The sequence below is a fragment of the Phycodurus eques genome, chromosome 6 (genome assembly GCF_024500275.1).
Source record: "Phycodurus eques isolate BA_2022a chromosome 6, UOR_Pequ_1.1, whole genome shotgun sequence".
NCBI classification, from domain to species: domain Eukaryota; kingdom Metazoa; phylum Chordata; class Actinopteri; order Syngnathiformes; family Syngnathidae; genus Phycodurus; species Phycodurus eques.
The window spans coordinates 18,935,882-18,954,484 of NC_084530.1; the positions used below are offsets into that span (position 1 = coordinate 18,935,882).

At 41.6% G+C, this 18,603-nt stretch overlaps 1 protein-coding gene and 1 long non-coding RNA gene across 2 annotated transcripts in view; both read right to left on the reverse strand.

Moving 5' to 3' along the window:
• LOC133404490 (voltage-dependent calcium channel gamma-2 subunit-like) overlaps positions 1 to 12,154 on the reverse strand; it is a 48,274-nt gene extending 36,120 nt beyond the window's left edge. The window contains exons 1-2 of the mRNA XM_061680430.1: positions 11,557 to 12,154; positions 10,841 to 11,087 (exon numbers count right to left, since the gene is read on the reverse strand). Of these exons, the coding sequence (XP_061536414.1) occupies positions 10,841 to 11,087; positions 11,557 to 11,607 (298 nt within the window). The 5' untranslated portion in view covers positions 11,608 to 12,154. The remainder of the gene's footprint in view (positions 1 to 10,840; positions 11,088 to 11,556) is intronic.
• A 3,394-nt stretch (positions 12,155 to 15,548) lies between these two features.
• LOC133404408 (uncharacterized) lies at positions 15,549 to 17,918 on the reverse strand. Its single transcript, XR_009768821.1, has 2 exons — positions 17,542 to 17,918; positions 15,549 to 16,164 (listed from the first exon to the last, which is right to left on the reverse strand). It is a non-coding gene; the product is annotated as an uncharacterized LOC133404408 (long non-coding RNA).
• Between the last annotated feature and the right edge of the window lie 685 nt (positions 17,919 to 18,603).

Consider the following 18,603-nt stretch of genomic DNA (forward strand, 5'->3'; position numbering starts at 1 on the left):
TGCTAAATACACGGATAATGCTAAATTCCGGAAAAAAAATCATCATTTTGTGTGGATGAAGCGTTGCAATGTAGTTTGATGACTCGCCATAACACCCAAGCCTGCACAGTGTTATTTTTTCCCTCCCATCGCCTCCTCCCACTCCCATCACACCTATCCCTTTTTTCCTCCTCATCCTCTCCTTCTATCCCGCGTCAACCTCTTCCTCACCCCATCCTTCCTTCACTCACTGATTGTTCTTCCTGAATTTTTTTAATCTCCTTGAGAGATAAGAGGATTTATGTATTTTACGGCAGCGTGCCGGCGTGGAGACTGAGAGGTACTGCTTGTTTTGTTTTTTTGTCAGAGGATTCTTTTGACCACGATGCTGAGCAGGAAATAGTCAATTATGACAAGCTATAAAATATGCAATTTATATGTAAAGAATATCACAAAAACTTATTCGTAACTAGTTGTCGCATTTAGCAAATGACAGGTCTTACTTTTAAAAATCCCCTTCCTTGAAAGTTTGAAAAAAAAAAAAATTAGCCCCTCACACCAGTTTCACCAATTGACACGAAATTGGGCAGACATGTCTATCACAACAGGACCCACGAAGAAGTCTCAAGGACTTATTCCAGAATCCAAACAGGAAGGCAGCTATTTTGTTTTGGAACAACCATTTTGGGCAAATTTACTCAATAATACCGCCGAGTATTAAGTCAGCCACCAATTGGGCAAGTTCTCCCACTTAAAAAGATGAGAGGCTTATAATTTTCATCATAGGTATACCTCACCTATGAGAAACAAAATGAGAGAGAAAAAGATCCATAAAATCACATTGTCTTATTTTTAAAGAATTTATTAGCAAATTATGGTGGAAAATAAGTATTTGGTCAACTACAAACAAGCAAGATTTCTGGCTCTCCTGACCTGTAACTTCTTCTTTAAGAGACTCCTCTGTCCTTCACTTGTTACCTGTATTAATGGCACCTGTTTGAACTCTTTATCAGTATATAAGATACGTGTCCACAACCTCAAACAGTCACACTCCAAACTCCACTATGGCCAAGACCAAAGAGCTGTCAAAGGACACCACAAACAACATTGTAGACCTGCACCAGGCTGGGAAGACTGAATCTGCAATAGTTAAGCAGCTTGGTGTCAAGAAATCAACTGTGGGAGCAATTATTAGAAAATAGAAGACATACAAGACCACTCCCTCGACCTGGGGCTCCACGCAAGATGTCACCACGTGGGGTCAAAATGATCACAAGAACGATGAGCAAAAATCCCAGAACCACACGGGGGGACCTAGTGAATGACCTGTTAAGAGCTGGGACCAAAGTAACAAAGGCTACCATCAGTAACACACTACGCCACCAGGGACTCAAATCCTGCAATGCCAGACGTGTCCCCGTGTTTAAGATAGTACATGTCCAGGCCCGTCTGAAGTTTGCTCGAAAGCATTTGGATGATCCAGAAGTGGATTGGGAGAATGTCATGTGGTCAGATAAAACCAAAATAGAACTTTTTGGTAAAAACTCAATTTGTCGTGTTTGGAGAAGAAAGAAGGCTGAGTTGCATCCCAAGAACACCATACCTACAGTGAAGCATGGGGGTGGAAACATCATGCTGTGGTGCTGTTTTTCTGCAAAGGAACCAGGACGACTGATCCGTGTAAAGGAAACAATGAATGGGGCCATATATCGTGAGATTTTGAGTGAAAACCTCCTTCCATCAGCAAGGGCATTAAAGATGAAACGTGGCTGGGTCTTTCAGCATGACAGTGATCCCAAACACACCGCCCGGGCCACAGAGTAGCTTCGTAAGAAGCATTTCAAAGTCCTAGAGCGGCCTAGCCACTCTCCAGATCGCAACCCCAGAGAAAATATTTGGAGGGAGTTGAAAGTCTGTCTGTCTGTCTTGCCCAGCGACAGCCCCAAAGCATCACGGCTCTAGAGGAGTTCTGCATGGAGGAATGGGCCAAAATACCAGCAACACAGTGTGAAAACCTTGTGAAGACTTACTGAAAATGTTTCATTTTTAAGCATCATTATTGTTATTTCCATTATATTTTCATCTATCCACCGCTTATCCTCATTAGGGTCGCGGGCGTGCTGAAGCCCAGCTATCTTCGGGAGAGAGGCGGGGTACACCCTGAACAGAACTGTGAGGCAGACGTGCTAACCAGTCGGTCACCGTGCCACCATTATATTTTCATTGCTATTTCATGTTTTAATTGGTATATTTTGGGGCGGCGCGGTCGTGTCATTTTGTGTTTAACTTGATTTTAAAGTTTCATCATTGCATCATGTTCTGATCTTTATTTTAAGGTTTGGTCAGAATTTTATGATCGTATTTATTTATTCATGCATTTTTTTCCCTCCTCACCCCTCTCTCCTATCCTCCTCTTCATTCTTGCTCTTCTCTTTTTCAACCCTGCCCACATTCTGTAGGACATGATAGTGGCCAATTAATCATCTCGCCCAGAGAGTGAAAGAGAGAGCGCATGATGACACCTTCATAAGATGTTAGTCATTACTGGTGCTCTTGTTTGTGGATGACTAAGCCCCGTTGTCATGGTGATTGTGGTGGCAACCCCGCTGGATATCCTCCTGGTATCATCCCTCAATAATGAAGATGAATTATTATTGTTATTATTATTATTATTATTATTATTATTCATTGTCATGGTGATTGTGGTGGCAACCCCGCTGGATATCCTCCTGATATCGTCCCTCAATAATGAGGATGAATTATTATTGTTATTATTAATATTAATATTATTATTCACTATTGTCATGTTTGTCTCAACTGTAAACTCATTTGACTCTTGTTGGCATAGTAACTATGACAACCAAGACACCAGGAAGCACTGGATTTGCTCAGGATTAGCCCTGGTCACACAGATATGTAAAAAAAAAATTCTAACATCACAATTATACATTTTAATCACTACCTATTACTTTTTCTACATTAAACATGGTGTTTATTTAACGTGTGTTGTTTATTTGTTGCCCTGCGACTGACTGGCGACCAGTTCTGGGTGTAGTCCGCCTTTCGCCCGAAGTCAGCTGGGATAGGCTCCAGTGCCTCGCGACCCTGACCAGGATAAGCGGTGTTGAAAATGGATGGATGGATGGATGGATGTTTATTTGTTGATATGGTCCTGAATTTTCACATTTATACTTTTAATCACCTGGGAAAAAGTACAAAAATTAGGTGTTTATTTGAGTTGTTGGTGAGTTGAACGTTTGAGTTTTCAAGGATCGAGCATTCTATTTTTTATCTCGGGGGGTTTAGTTGAAGTGTGTCGTCTCACTTTGTTCACATGGATGATGACGAACCCGGTGTTTAATTGTCACTTGTCTAGATTTTCTTTTCAATTACCTGTAATGTTATGTTTTAAGGGCAGCACGGTGGGCGACTGGTTAGCACAGTTCTGAGGACCCGGGTTCAAATCTGGCCTTCCTGTGTGGAGTTGGCATGTTCTCCTCGTGCCTGTGTGGGTTTTCTCCGAGTACTCCGGTTTCCTCCCACATCCCAAAAACATTCAAGGTAGGTTAACTGAAGACTCTAAATTGCCTGTAGGTGTGAATGTGAGTGTGAATGTTTTGTTTGTTTATTTGTGCCCTGCGATTGGCTGGCGACCAGTTCAGAGTGTACCACGCCTCTCGCCTACAGTCAGCTGGGATCAACTCCAGCACGCCCGCGACCCTTCTGAGGATAAGCAGTACAGAGAATGAACTGAATGGATGTGAAATGAAAGTAAAAATAGATGAATGGATGTGTTATGTTTTTAATATAATTTTGTTTTGATCGACATTTTTTGTGTCATTGTCATTTCATTGTTTTACGTAATTTGACTGCCATTTATCGTTCTTAACGTGTTTATATTTTTCCATCCATTCATCCATCCATCCATCCATTTTCTACCGCCTATCGCGCGGATCGCGGGAGCAGTAGCTTTAGCAGGGACGCCCAGACTTCCCTCTGCCCAGCCACTTCATCCTTCATCCTCTTCCGGGGGGGATCCCGAGGCGTTCCCAGGGCACCCGAAGGACATAGTCTCTCCAGTGTGTCCTGGGTCGTCCCCGGGGTTTCCTTCCGGTGGGACGTGCCCGGAACACCTCACCGGGGAGGCGTCCGGGAGGCATCCGAATCAGATGCCCCAGCCACCTCATCTGGCTCCTCTCAATGTGGAGGAGCAGCGGCTCTACTCTGAGATCCTCCCGGATGACCGAGCTTCTCAGCCTATCTCTAAGGGAGAGCCCGGACACCCTGCGGAGGAAACTCATTTCGGCCGCTTGTATCCGGGATCTTGTTCTTTCGGTCACGACCCACAGCTCGTGACCATAGGTGAGGGTAGGAACGTAGATCGACCGGTAAATTGAGAGCGTCGCCTTTCGGCTTACCTCCTTCTTTACCTTCTTTATATTTTTGATCGTCATTTTTCGTTATTAATGTCATTTTCATTTAATTCTATTGATAATTTTTAGCATCATTGTATGTTTTGATCACCAGTTTTTGTCTTTTAACTTTTAAGTCTTTTAACATGATTTTACGCTTTTAACATCATTTTTTTGTATCCATTTTCAATGTAATTTTTTTTGTTTATCATTCGTATTGTTCAAACTGCATCTCATGACTTCATCAACGTCTTCATTTTTAACTTAATTTTATGTTTTGTTCGTCATTTTGCCTTTTTACCTATTTTATTTTAGTGTTTCTTTCTCGCCTTTATCACAGATTTGTATTTCTTATTTTTATTTTTTTTTATTTTTTATGTTTTGTCCCCATTTTTCATTTTGATGAAATTGTTTAATTTCTATCACCATTTTTGGGTTTAAAACTGATAACTTTAACAGACGAAACCGTATACAGTACTGTAAGATCCATCCATCCATGCGTTGATGCTCGTTAAACTAGAATCTGTGCGCGTATGCTTTGATGTTTTGTCCTCCCTACTGGATGCATCGTTGGCAATCAATGGGCTAAAGTCTCATATAACACACACTTGATGTGACTCATATGGCTTACGTTGTTCTCCCACCAGCGTGAGGGCATACTACTACTCATTTACTACATCTTTTTTGGTAGGGGATGGGAAGAGCAGAACAACTACAATACGAAGATATCGCTAGTATCGCAATACAGCTTGTATTTTGATAATCGACATTTTGGAAGGTAGCCACGTCCGATATATTACGATATCTATGTGACTGAGAAAGAAGACACGTCGATATTTGATCCTGGTGTAGCAATACCATATTGACAATGATATCACCATATTGCTATTTTGTGGTCACCGACAACAGTGAGTATGTCTGGGTAGAGATACACACACACGCACGCACGCACACACAGAGGTCACTCTCTTTGGCTGTGGGATGACAGCGCAGACGGCCTGTCAGCACCTTCCCGCCAAGCGTTAAAGAGGGCACGTGGAGGTGCCAGCGAGACACACACATACACACACACACACTACACTACGCTGTCACATGAAGCAACAACAAGCATCAGGTGACATCACTGTGATGGCACACAGGATGCTTCATGCACTGACTGGTTTTGTGTTAGGTGGGTTTTGCCGCACAGTCATCCATTTTGATGTATTTATTTAAGGTGTGGCCTTTATTTGTTCAAGTGGAGGACGAACTCCATGTTTAGATTTCAATATGTCTGTATTTTTTCATTATTCCTCCCAGGAGAATAAAAAAAGAAGTCGATGTGAATGTGAAGTGGACAATGAGCCAGCCGTTAAAAAAATGCTGACCATCAGGTGTTATTTTTTTTCGGGGGGAGGTGTATATTTGAGGTGTGGCATTTATATGTTAAAATACTGCAGCTCAGTGGTCCCTAAGCCCCAGTCCGCGGACCGGTACCGGGCCATGCGGGATTTGTTACCGGACCGCAGAGAAAGAATGACCAATTTCTATCATTTCCAGTGTATTGCGATTCGCCTGTCAATGTGTTTTATTTTGAAAATTGACCCGATTTTCTCCGCCGCAACAGCTGCGCGTCTCAATTGACACGTCAAGACTTATATATATAAATATATATATGCGCCACAGCCGGTCCATGAGAAAAAATGCCTACTCTAAACCGCTCCGCGGTGCAAAAACGGTTGAGGAACACTGCTGTAGATGATGAACCCGGCATTTAATTGTCACACCTCTTTTTTAACTATTTCATTTCATTCATTTCATTCATCTATTTCCTTTTTTTTCTCAGGGGGAAAGAAAATTAGACATTTATTTGAGTTGTAGTGTTTATCGGTTCATATGGGTGACAAAAAATGACCAAAAAAAATATGGGTGACAAAAAATGACAAAAAAAAAAAAAACGCGCACGTCAGCACTGGCCCTCATGGACTCTGCAACAGAATATTCTGCCGCCGTTTGGTCCAGATCATCCCATACGCACCACAAGGACAGCCAGCTCAACACAACCATACGAACCATACAATAACTGCGACAGTTCGCTCAACACCACTCCCCTGGCTCCCTGCCTTATCAAACATTGCTCCCCCCCATCTACTCTTTATGAAGTAGGATGTAGCCTACTTACCAACAATCGTTTTAGCTATTTTGACTTTTTCTCCCGACCCCAAAATCGAAAATGGTTTTCCTACCAAGACATTCCTTATAAACCAGGAAGTAGCAAAATGACCAACAAAGGTTTTTTCTTCCCACCTCAGAATTAAAAAATGGTCTGTCATTCTTCATAAACCAGGTACTATCCTACATTCCAACAAACCTTTTTATGTTTATAGGTATTTTTACTTTTTCCTCCCCACCCAAGAATTGAAAATGGTACAGTCCGGTCTGGCGTCCTCATAAACCGGCAAGTAACCTACTTACCAACAAACGACTTTTTGTTTTTAGGTATTTTAACTTTTTCCTCCCTGCCTTAGTATAAAAAAAGGGTACAGTTCTGTCTACTGTTCTTCATAAACTAGGAACTAGGAACTATCCTACATACCAACAAACATTTCTTGTTGTTTTCAGCTGTTTAAAGCAAGATGGAACCTTGTCCTCCCACCACAGACTAAAAAATTGGTACAGTCATCGTATATCATCCTCCTGCATACATTTATTTATTTTTTTAAATTACATTTCCATAAATCGCCCCCAAACCGCCTCCGAATCCAAATGGTATTGTACAGTTGGTCTATTTGGCTCCACAGTAAAAAGCTGATGATTCATTCATTCATTGTTAAAAAAAAAAGAAAGAAAGAAAAACGCATAAAGGGCATTGTGGTGTGTCTCCACAGCTTAAAAACAGTTTAACCTTGTGAGGTTCACTGGCTTCAGATGTCCTCTGTAAAAAAAATGATGAACATGTGCACACACACGCGCGCACACACACACACACGCACACACACTCACATCTCATTCCCAGAAACATATCTGCTGTCACACACGCGGCGGTGGCGTGATGGAGATTAATAGCGGCACTTAGAGCCCGCTGAGCTCCACCTGTCACGGCCCGCGAGCCTTCGGGGCTGCTGGGCTGGGCGCATCGGAACCAGACTTGGGCCCGGGCACAGATCCATCATGGACAAATCCGTGATGGAAAGCTCCGTCAGACTCGGCAGCTGGTCTGCCCACACGGGACAATCCGGATTGATGGTGTTCAGTCTACTCTATTAACACCGGTGTGTGAATATTATTAATACAGTGTGAAGTTGAACTTGTTTACAATAATGAAGGTGTAAAGTCAACCCCGCGGCTCTGCATTCACGAATTTCTTTTTTTTTTAGGTAACCCATTTTCCGTTACTTGATAAATACTGAACTCTTCGCTGCTTTTGTGCTCAGGCCTCAGCCTGGTCTAATAGAAAAAAAAGTGGTTTGTCGCCATCTTGTGGCATCTATAAGATATTAAGAACTTTTTTGGGTGGGCGTCAGTGACTCGATTTAATTGTCTTTGTTTACAAAAACATAAGTGCATTGAAGACTGAACTGTGCTTGATATTTAGGTACAGGAATTATTACATTGTCTTTGTATGTCTTTCTTGTATGTCTAGTGTGTATAAGGTAAAGTTGATTTAAATCACTACATTCTTTACTGCTTACGAAACAGGTGTAGTAAAGGCTACATTGCCTTTGATATTTCTGTTGTATTGAAGATGACATTGATTTGGTTTTTTTTTGTTTACAAAAGGTGCACTGAACACTCGACAATGTAGTCTTCAATGGATTTGATGTGTACGAAAATGGTAATCTAATGTGCATTGAAGACCTAAAATTGTCTTTGATGTTTACAAAAACTTGTATGCGCGCCACACTGAAGACACAAGATTAATGTAGCCCGCATGTTAAAGATGCCTAGAGGACAGGGCGCAGGGGGTGCTCTCATTTCTCTCTCTTTTCTCTTTCCTCCTCAAACAATTTACCCTGGTTCATCCCTCTCATCTCTCCGCAGCGTTCCCGGCGAGGTTGTCGCATTTAAAAGATTCCAGAAACATGCGGGGAGAGGAGATGGATGGTACGGAGGGGAGAAAAAAAACAACAACAACAAACAAACAAAATAAAAAGCTGTGCCAGCAGGTTTCATGGCGTTTTGGTCATGTGACATCACACAGCCAATCAGAAGAGAGACAACGTGACAGTGACTAACTGTTGACTGGCGGGACTGGAAATCAACATTAATTCTTATTTTTTAAAAAGCACACACAAGAATGGCTACTAAAGTACAGTCTTGCTTTGATTATAATTTTAGTTAATATTCACATGAGCTCTACACTCAATGGACATGTCATTAGGTACACATATTCAATGTACATATTCAAGCACTCTGAGATTTCTGACCCATTAAATTTCCTAAATTGTCTTTGATGTTTACATAAACATATATACTTAGGCTCGTGGCTAGACTAAACTGTGTTGCAAGTTTACAAAAACATGTTATTTGCAGTGAAGGCAACATTTTCTTTGATGTTTACCGACTAAATCATTTTTTATGTTTACAAAGCCTCAACATTGCCTTTAAAGTTTACCATAATTTACGTTAGACCCGAAAATTTGTTACGTTTTCTTTTTTTTTTTTTTTGCGATTTTCAAAAACACAAATATTAAGTCTTTTGTTAGGTGCATTGTAGGCGCTGCATTGTCTTTGATGTTTGCCAAAAACGTGAGCACCAGGCATGTTGACGCCTCTATATTGTCTTTGATGTTACATATTAAATTCTAACATATAAAATTCCAACATATAAAATCTGATGTTTATAATAACTTTTATGTTCAATTTATTGAATACTCAACTTTACAAATTCTCTGACATTTAACAATACATGTATGTTAGAACCATTGAATCAGCCAAATTGTCTGACGTTGACAAAACTTGTTCACTAGATGCACTGATGACCCTAAATTTTCTTTGTTGTTAACGAAAAACTCTAGTTAGGTCCACCGCAGCATTTTGAAGTTTATAAGAACTTTGGAACATTGGCCACATTAAAGACTAAATTCTTTTTTAAGACTACCAGATTAAAGCCTCGAAATTCTTTGATATTTACCTAAATTTGTACGTTAGGGTGATATAAGTCTCTAAATTCTCCATGTTTATAACAACATGTATGTTAGATTTATCCAAGACTAAATTATCTTTGATATTTACAAAAACTTGTACAGTGGGATTATCAAAGCCCCAAACTTGTCCTTGATGTTTACAAAGACTTGTATATAAGACTCTAAATTGTCATTGTTTAAATACTTAATGGTCTTTGTTGTTGAGAAATGAAAATTATTTTGTAATATGAAGGCCCGAAATTGTCTTTGATATTCACGAAAACATACATTGGCCGCATTGAAGATTAAATTGAATCTTTAATGTATACAAAAATGCATGTTGGCCCCCTTGAATCCACTAAAATGTCTTTGATGCTTACAAAAACTTATTTACTGCTTACTGAAGCCTCTCAATTGTCATGGTCTATTTTTTTGGTTTGGATTGCGTTTGGTTTTGCTTTGTGTTTTCCTGTGTTCCATGTTTTTCTTGTTTTGTGTGACTTGTGTTCAGTTATTGTGTCCACCTGTTCTCGTCAGCCGTCTACCTTGTGTCGACCAATCAGCTCCTACAGCCACTCGTGTCTAGTCCAGGTGTTCGTCGTCTCGTCAATCTGTTTGTATTTGCTTCCCTGGTTTCTTTCGGTTCATTGTCATTGTCACTGTCTGTGCCACATGTCATAGTCGCCTGTACTTTCAGTCGTCATGTCTTGTTTCCAGTTTTAGGTTTATTCAAGTGTTTCTTTGTTCCTTTGATTATCAGTTTTGGTGCTGTGTTTCGGTTGCTTTTTCCAAGATTGCTGTTTGCCTTTGATTTGGAATTAAATATCGTTTTTGAGACTTCTGCCTAGCCTCCTTGCTTCCCTGCACTTGGGCGCTCCACATTTTGCCTTGCCTTCCTTGCTTTCGAAAAGCCCAAACCGTGACATCGATTGTCTGTAATGTTTACAAAAACTCATACATTGAAGACTCTAAAGTGTCTTTGATATTACCCAAACTTGTACGTTAGGCCAACTGAAGCCTTTAAATTGTCTTTGATGCTTACAGCAACGTCAGTGTCAGTCTTACAGAAGCCTCTCAACTGTCGTCGATGTTTACATGGTAAATTGTCTTGGATGTTTACAAAACCTCGTATGTTGGACACTTTAATGACCCTAATGTGTCTTTGATGTTACCCAAACTTGTACGTTAGGCCCACACAAGCCTTTAATTGTCTTTGATGTTGAAACAAACCCCAAAAAAATTACAGAAGCCACTCAGCTATCTTTGATATTGTGTAGCAACCAACTACAGTATGCACACCCCATGACCAGTGCCATTGATTGACCTGGGGGGTTTGTATCTCACCTTCCAGGCAGCAGGTCCTCCAGAGGCCCGAGTGTGTCATCACCTCCTCGTTCTTCTTGCTGGTCTCGTTCTCGTTGTTGCTCTTGATCTTGCAGACGCCGCGCGAGTACAGCCAGTAGTCCGTGCCCACGGCGATGGTCATGAGGCTGAAGGCGGCGAAGGCCCCCACCGTGGTCAGCAGCATCTGAACCCCGCGGTCAAACACGCCCATGTTGCCGCATTCCACGAAGGGGGGGCCCCCTTTCCTCTTCACGTACAGGAAGTAAATATTTGTGAGTTTGCGTCGCCACGCCAGCTCGAAAAAGGGGGGGTGGGCGGCGGCGGAGGGCGGGTGGCGGGAGCGGGGGGCCGCAGGGGGGGCGGGGGAATTAGGGGAGCTCGGGGGAAATCGTATGGTTGGTTTTGGGTGGGGGGTCGCTGACCAGGTGAGAAAAAATAGGTACACCTTTAAAGGGGGCGGGGTTAGGGGGGTTGGGGTTTAGGGGAGGGCGGTCAAAGAGACGCAAAGTGGAACAAGTGACCGACCTAAAAAAAAAAGTTGATCTCACAGGAGGGAGGCCTACTTTGGAAGCCCTTGAAAGACCAAACCCCCAATAACGGGATTGGTGCCCCTTTTTCGGAAGCTAAACTAAGCGAATCTAGCACATGCACTTACAAACACACACACCCGCACAAACACACACACACACACGTATACACAACAGTAGAAACTTCACCAGCTTGCACATGGACCGCCATCGGTTCTGGAAAACGGGCCACCTAAACATCAGGTTGCAACCTCTCCTCTCACTCGGTTGTCACTTTTGACACCCCTCAAAAATGGAAAAAAACAAACCAAGCGAGAATCACATATGCTATAGAACTCTATGTGTGCAAAACTGCCATTTTGAAAAGAAGCCCACCGTGGACGCCCCTCACCACAGGTCAAAATAATCCATCCAAGAAAAGGAGCAGCTGAAGAAGATGGAGATCAAAGCACAGCCTGCTTAGTTGCTTGCTCTTCCTCCTGAAATTCTGGTCCCCGGTTTCCATGCGGGCTCCTGGAGGGGAGCAGGCCGGGCATCGGCGCGCATGTAGCCGGCCGACGGAGCGCGGAGGCGGCGGCGGAGGCGGACGAGGAGTAGGAGGCGGTGGTGGAGGCTTAGCGGGACCACGCGTGAGCCTTGCCGCATCCAGGCGCTTAGTTGGTCACTGCACGACGGCGCGTCCCGGTGAAAATCGTCCGGATTCTTTTCTTGCCGGCTTGATGATGATTTTCTTTTTATCTCTCAAGCGACACGTCAATCCGCGGCTTTCTCGCTCGAAGAAGAAGAGCAGAGGAGGAGGAGGAGGTGGTGGAGGAGGAGGATGCTGACAAGCTGAGGATGAAAAAAAAATCGACACAAGCAGAGAGGAAGAGGAGGAGGAGGAAGAAGAGGACGCTGGCGGTTCATAAATAAAAATGTCCTTTTCGATAAGTCAGCGCATCTGAAATGACATTTTGTCACAGTTTCTAGAATTTACACAATTCATTAATACATACAATACAGATATCATCTATTATAACATATTCTCTTTGTATATAGAAACCTACAAAAAATACTTTAGATTTTTTTTTTTTTTTTTTTTTTTAAGGGGTTAAATATCTATGGCAAATCTAGTGGTAGGGTATCTAAAAAGATGAATTGGTACCCGTCTGCTCGGTACCACGTATAGGCACTTTTTAATCTGGTTCAATTGTTGTTATGAAGGGTACTGAAAATTAAATATATATATATATATATATATATATATAAATCCATGCTGTGGTACTTGTTGGCATCCTTATGTTAGCTGAAATGCACTGGTAGGATACCTAAAGGGGCAGAGCTAGAATTGATAATTGGCACCCTTCTGTGCCACTTTTGGGGCACTTTTTTTGTTAAAGGTACCAATGTAAAGTCCGGGGTACCCAAGTGCAATACAATAGGTATGTCATTTTTGTGCAGTTCCATTGTTGTTTCGAGGGGTACCAAAATAATTGACTGACACTGTATCACTTTATGAAACCCTTCTGTTTAAGAACAGTGGTAGTTGGTATGCCATTTTTGTGCATTTCCATTGTTGTTTTGAGGGGTACCAAAATAGAGCAATTTTGTGACAATTTTTGGCACCCTACGGTTTAGGTAGCCAAGCACAGAAGAAGTAGGTGTGCAATTTTGTTGTGCACGTTCCATTGTGGTTGTTAAGGTTACCAAAGTAACTGACCCATGCCGTCCCAACTTTTTGCCACCCTTTTGTTGAGTTGCCCAAGCACTGCGAACTCAACAGAGTCTAGTGGGTTGACAGTGGTTGTATGTATATCGTTTGTATGCTTTTTTAAATGCTTGTTGTTGTTGTGAAGGGTACAAAAATAAAAGATCCATACTTACCACTTTCTGCCACCCTGCCATTTGGGTCCAATCACAGGGATAGTAAGTATGCCATTTTGTGCCGTTCCAGTGTTACTATGAAGGGTACTTGACCCACACTTTTTGGCACTGGGGTACCAAACACTGAAGTCCTAGGTATGCATTTGTTGTGCCGTTCCAATGTTTTCATGGAAGGTACCCAAAAACCAGATGTTATTGTATCACTTTTTGGCTCCCTTCTTGCTCATCCTCACATGTTCATTGCTGCCTCTTCGCGGTGTCGGAAACGGACAGCTCCCGGAGCGTCTTGCCCCGTGATCGGTCGCCAGTGTAGTCACATGACAGAGATGCACACACACAAAGCCGTGCGTGCAGTGCGGTGCAGTGTGACGAGCTGTGGCAGGCTGGCCCGCAGCGACGCTACATTACACTGCACTGCACACATTTTTTATGTTCTGTGCTCACATTGTGCTACACATGAAGGCGCATGCTAATGGCTAGCGGGTTCTCTGCTTGTTGTTGTGATTGCTGTTGTTGTTTTTGTCATCTTTGCGTTGCTTCACGTTGATGTGTTCTACTGGCCTGCATGCAACTACCAGGCTTAGGTATTACATCCCACAAAACAGTTGAAGCTTTTCAACGCTAATGTAAGCTACTGTATGTGCTAATGGTAGGCATTTTGTAAACATCCAAGTCGACGAACTCTAGAGTCACATGAACTCAACATGTTCCGTAAATTCCAGACGATTTGGTTGTCAGTGAGTCTAACGAATATTTCGAGCCTTAAATAAATTGAACATATGGGGGTTTAAGCATTAACATTTAGCCTTCGACAAACCCAACATACATGCTTTTTGTAAAGACTAATGTCAGTTTAAAGTCTTCTACTAATGTATGTGTAAGACAATTTAGACTTTTTACGGAAACATCAAAGACAATTAAGTCTTTAAGAAACCAAACATAAATGTTTTCGTAAATGCTGAATGTATTTTGCATTTGCAGTATTTGAAGTATTCAATGAACCAAAGTACTTTTTTTTTTTAAAAACGTCCAAAACAAATTCAATTAATCAATGTGTTTTTGTAACAGCAAAGACAATTTAGCCCTCTACAGACGTGTTTTTGCATCTATCGAAAGCAATTTAGTCTTCATGAACCTAATGTATAGTACATGTTTTGCAAACATTACATACAATTCAGTCTTCAACAAACTAACGTACCGTTTTCATAAACTGCAAAGACAATGGAGTCTTTGATTGTCATGAATCCGACGGTGATTTTGTGTGTATGCTCAACTTGTGTGCAGGGTCAGAACATTTCTATGCATTTATTAGTGAATGAGGCCCAATGTATTCTTCAGTCAACTTGACGTGTTTTCGTAACTATCAGAGATCATTTACAGCGTTTCACTCTTTGCATGTTTTTATTAACATCAAAGACAATTTAAGGTTCTTTAGTGAGCCTGGTTGAGTACGCAAATGAATCAGAAAAGGAAGTACTGTATGTAAGCATGTGCGTCTTTGATGCTGCTGTGTATCTGCACTCCAATGAGCATGGAATCTCTTGACTCGATGCGCTGTGACGAGTCTGCGGGTTGACCTCCCACACACACACACACACACACACAAGCAGCGTTAGCCGTAGCCGTTAGCTGTGGGCTACGTGCTACAAAGGCTAGTGCGCATCCTACACAGCATTTGAAAGCTTTTGGGCTTCAATAGCTCCACTCTCCACTTTTAGAGTGGAGAGGCAACGTTTAAACTCCAGCAGCAGACGTCCCACACGCCTGCCCGGATCGTCACACGCGGCCTCACGCTTATACTGTAAAGTCAGGTTCATAAATATTGGGACGTGGACTCAATTGTCATCTTTTTTGGTTCTAAACACCACAACACTGGATTGGAAATGAAACAAAAAGGATGTGCTTTAACTGCAGACACACACACGCACACACACACACACACATATATATATATATATATATATAAATTTGTGTGTCCCACTTTTTAAGGGATCAACACTAATGGGAGAATTAACAATCATAAGTAAAACTTGCACTTTTTAATACTTAGTTGCAAATCCTTCGCAGTCAATTGCAGCCTGAGTTGTGGAACGTATAAACGTCACCAGTCATTGGACGAGGACCCGAATCAGAATGCAAAAGCAAGCAAAGGATTTTTTTAAAGCAAAGAAGCGTAATGTTATGCAATGCTCAAGTCAATCAAGAAATTGATGGATAACTTGTTTTGAAATTAGAAATTAAGGACAATAGTTTATTCAGCTATTGTTCAAGTTACTGTAAAATGGATTTTAGTAACAGAAACAATGCTTGTCTCAACATCTATTACAGTGACAATTTTTATTTTTGGTACAGATTTATGGAAATTGACACACATGATTTGCCGCATAAAATGATGTGGCAGGCCGCATGGGCCTTGCGTTTGACACCTGTGTCAGAGTTTAGGTTTAAAGTTAGAGATGGCACAATATAAGCAAATGTGTCTTGGTCAGTATTGGGGTTCGGTGCAGGGCTCTGGTTTGAGCGCAACGATAGAAGTGTGTATTTCCTAGTGTTTCCTGCATGTATTGTAAACATGATGACATGCTTTGGGTGTCTTTGCAAGGGTTTGCGCCGATTTATTCTGATATTTTGCCATCAATAATCTCAGTTGAATTTGTCACAATTGGCGCTAGCTATCGCCGCTGTCGGCAGGGCTCAAAGGTCATTTTGTAGAATGATAAATATGGAAGGTGGCTTTTGAAATGGTGAAGAAGAAACAGCTCGCTCCTTTCTCTCCTCTTCCTCCCCTGGGGTCTGAAGGACATATTTAACATTCTCCTCCTGGTCCTCCTCCTCATCGCGCCACTTTTACCTCCATGGGCGCAGAGGCTGGGAAAAGCCTTCCATCATGGCAGCCCCGTCGCTGCATCAAACGCGGTGTTGTTGTGCAAGCATCTGAAGGTTAAAAAGACGAAGATTGTTTACACGTGATGGATGATGAAAACATCCAACATGAAATCTGATTGAGGTCTTCATAACGAATGCAAATATCCACAATGCTCATGGAGGGACTGCAATCTTCTTTTTCTGTGGTCTTGTTTTCAATTTACAGTACCGGCAAGTTCACCTCTGAATGGCTATAAAAAATAAAAAAATAAATTTAAAAAATGAAGGTTCTGAAGTGGCCTAGTCAAGTTAAATAAAACAGGCATTTTTGAAACTATCAATTTAGTAGTCAACGAACATACAGCTTCTATTAAATGGCAAATACAATTTAGTCTTGAAAGTAACTAATGTACAGGTTTTTGATTTTTTTTTTTTCTTCTGTTTTAAGCAGGTGTGACAAACTCGTTTTTGGCACAGGCCACATTGCTGTTATGACTTCCCTTGGAGGGCTGTTATGACTGTGAACCGCTAAAAATGAATTATCACCATATAATTGTAGAAAATGGATGGATGGATGGATAATTACATATAGAAGCCTATAGAAACATGTTTTTAACTATTATTAAATGTCTCTTAAAAGGGGGATTGGTAACAAAAATGCTTGTAACATCTCAATGTTATTTCAAGTGAAGACAATTTGCAATTTGGATTTTTTTCCCCCACAAAACATGAGGTCGAACCCCTTGATTAGCTTTCGTGGCCCGGATAAAGTGATGTGGTGGGCCGCATTTGTGGCCCCCGGGCCACCAGTTTGTCACTTATGATATAAAGCATTCAACAAACCCAATGTACATTTTGTAAACATACCGTAAAAGGAAATTAAGTCATTAACAAACCAATGATGCATATTTTGTAAACATCAGACAACTTAGTATTTCATTAACAGAATATACGTCTTTTGTAAATATCAAAGACAATTTAGTATTCAAAAAACTAATATGCACTAATAAACATCAAAGACAAGTCTTTAACAAACCTACATGTTTTTCACAAACTAATGTGCACTTTTTAATAAACATCAAAGTCAATTTAGTCTTTAACATACCTAATGTACACATTTTGCTAAATATCAAAGACAATTTAGTCCTCAACAAATTGAATGTACACATTGCTGTTAACTAATGTGCACTTTTATATTATTTGTGTTATAAATATCAAAGACCATTTAGTCTTTTACCATAACTAAATGTACACATTTTCGTAAATATCAAAGACAACGTAATAGACGTCAACAAATGTACATGTTCTCGTAAACACCAGAGGCAATTAAGTCTTTAACCTAAAAATATCAAAAACAATTTAAACTTCCAGTCTTACAGAATGCATGTATTGTAACCACTAAAGACAATGTATTGTTCGAAGCTCTCAGGTGAACGAAGAACTTACGTGGTGCTGTGTGTCTTCATGTGGACTTTTCATGCTTTAAACGTGTCTTGGATTCCATGTTGCTAGGCAACAGACTACCCCCATGTGCATCACATGCTTTAAAGTTGTACCCATTTGTTTTATCCTACCTTCCTTTTTCCTCACCTTCTTCCTTTCCTGACGAGTCTCGTGCTCATGACCCGAGGTCAAAGAGCTAATGAGCAAGGCGGCGGCATTTGAATGAGCAGAATAAGCGGCGGCGTGATGAACACGACGGCGGCGCTGGGCTCATCGCTGTGGATTTTGTAGTCCTCACAGGCAGACCTTCACCACGCCGGAGCTCGGCTCATTTCTGAGCCGTCTACAGGGGGTCCGCCAACGAGATCCCTACGGCACTGCACTCCCTCTACACCACACTGATAATGGGGAAGCCTTAGACGTCATGGACTCATGCAGAGGAAAATTGCTTTTGACTGGCTGTCCACTGTAGTGACTGATACAAAACGTGGATACCAAGACTCATGCAATGTGAATATCTCTCCACTGTAGTGACTGATGTGCAACTGATATGCCACAGCTTTAAAGTAACTGTCCACTGTAGTGACTGATACTGACTTTGACACCTAAGACTATATACATATAGAAAAAAAACTGCATTTGCATACCTCTCCACTGTAGTGACTGATGTGCAACTTTAACATTAAAGATGTGTCCACTGTAGTGACTGATTGTCATGCTCAGGTGTTTGTTTCATGAACAGATAAACCCATCACACATTTTTTTTTTTTTTTTTGAGAATGAGACCAAAGAATGAATTTGGCTGCGAATGAGACAAAAGGCAACAAGTTTCCCGGCGGCCCTCCAACACTTCAGGAAGAAACAACACTGCGGAGCGCCACATTCTGGAAACAGGAGAGGGGGGGAACAAAAGGAAGGTGGGGGGGACGCAGCAGTTGGCATCAATGTCCTCTGCCACGCGGCGTACACGCGGGCTGATTAGAATGCAGAGGAGGGCGTCTCTGCTGCAAATTGAAAACATTGATTGTTCTCATGCTTGGAGGAGGAGAAGGAGGAGGTGATGGA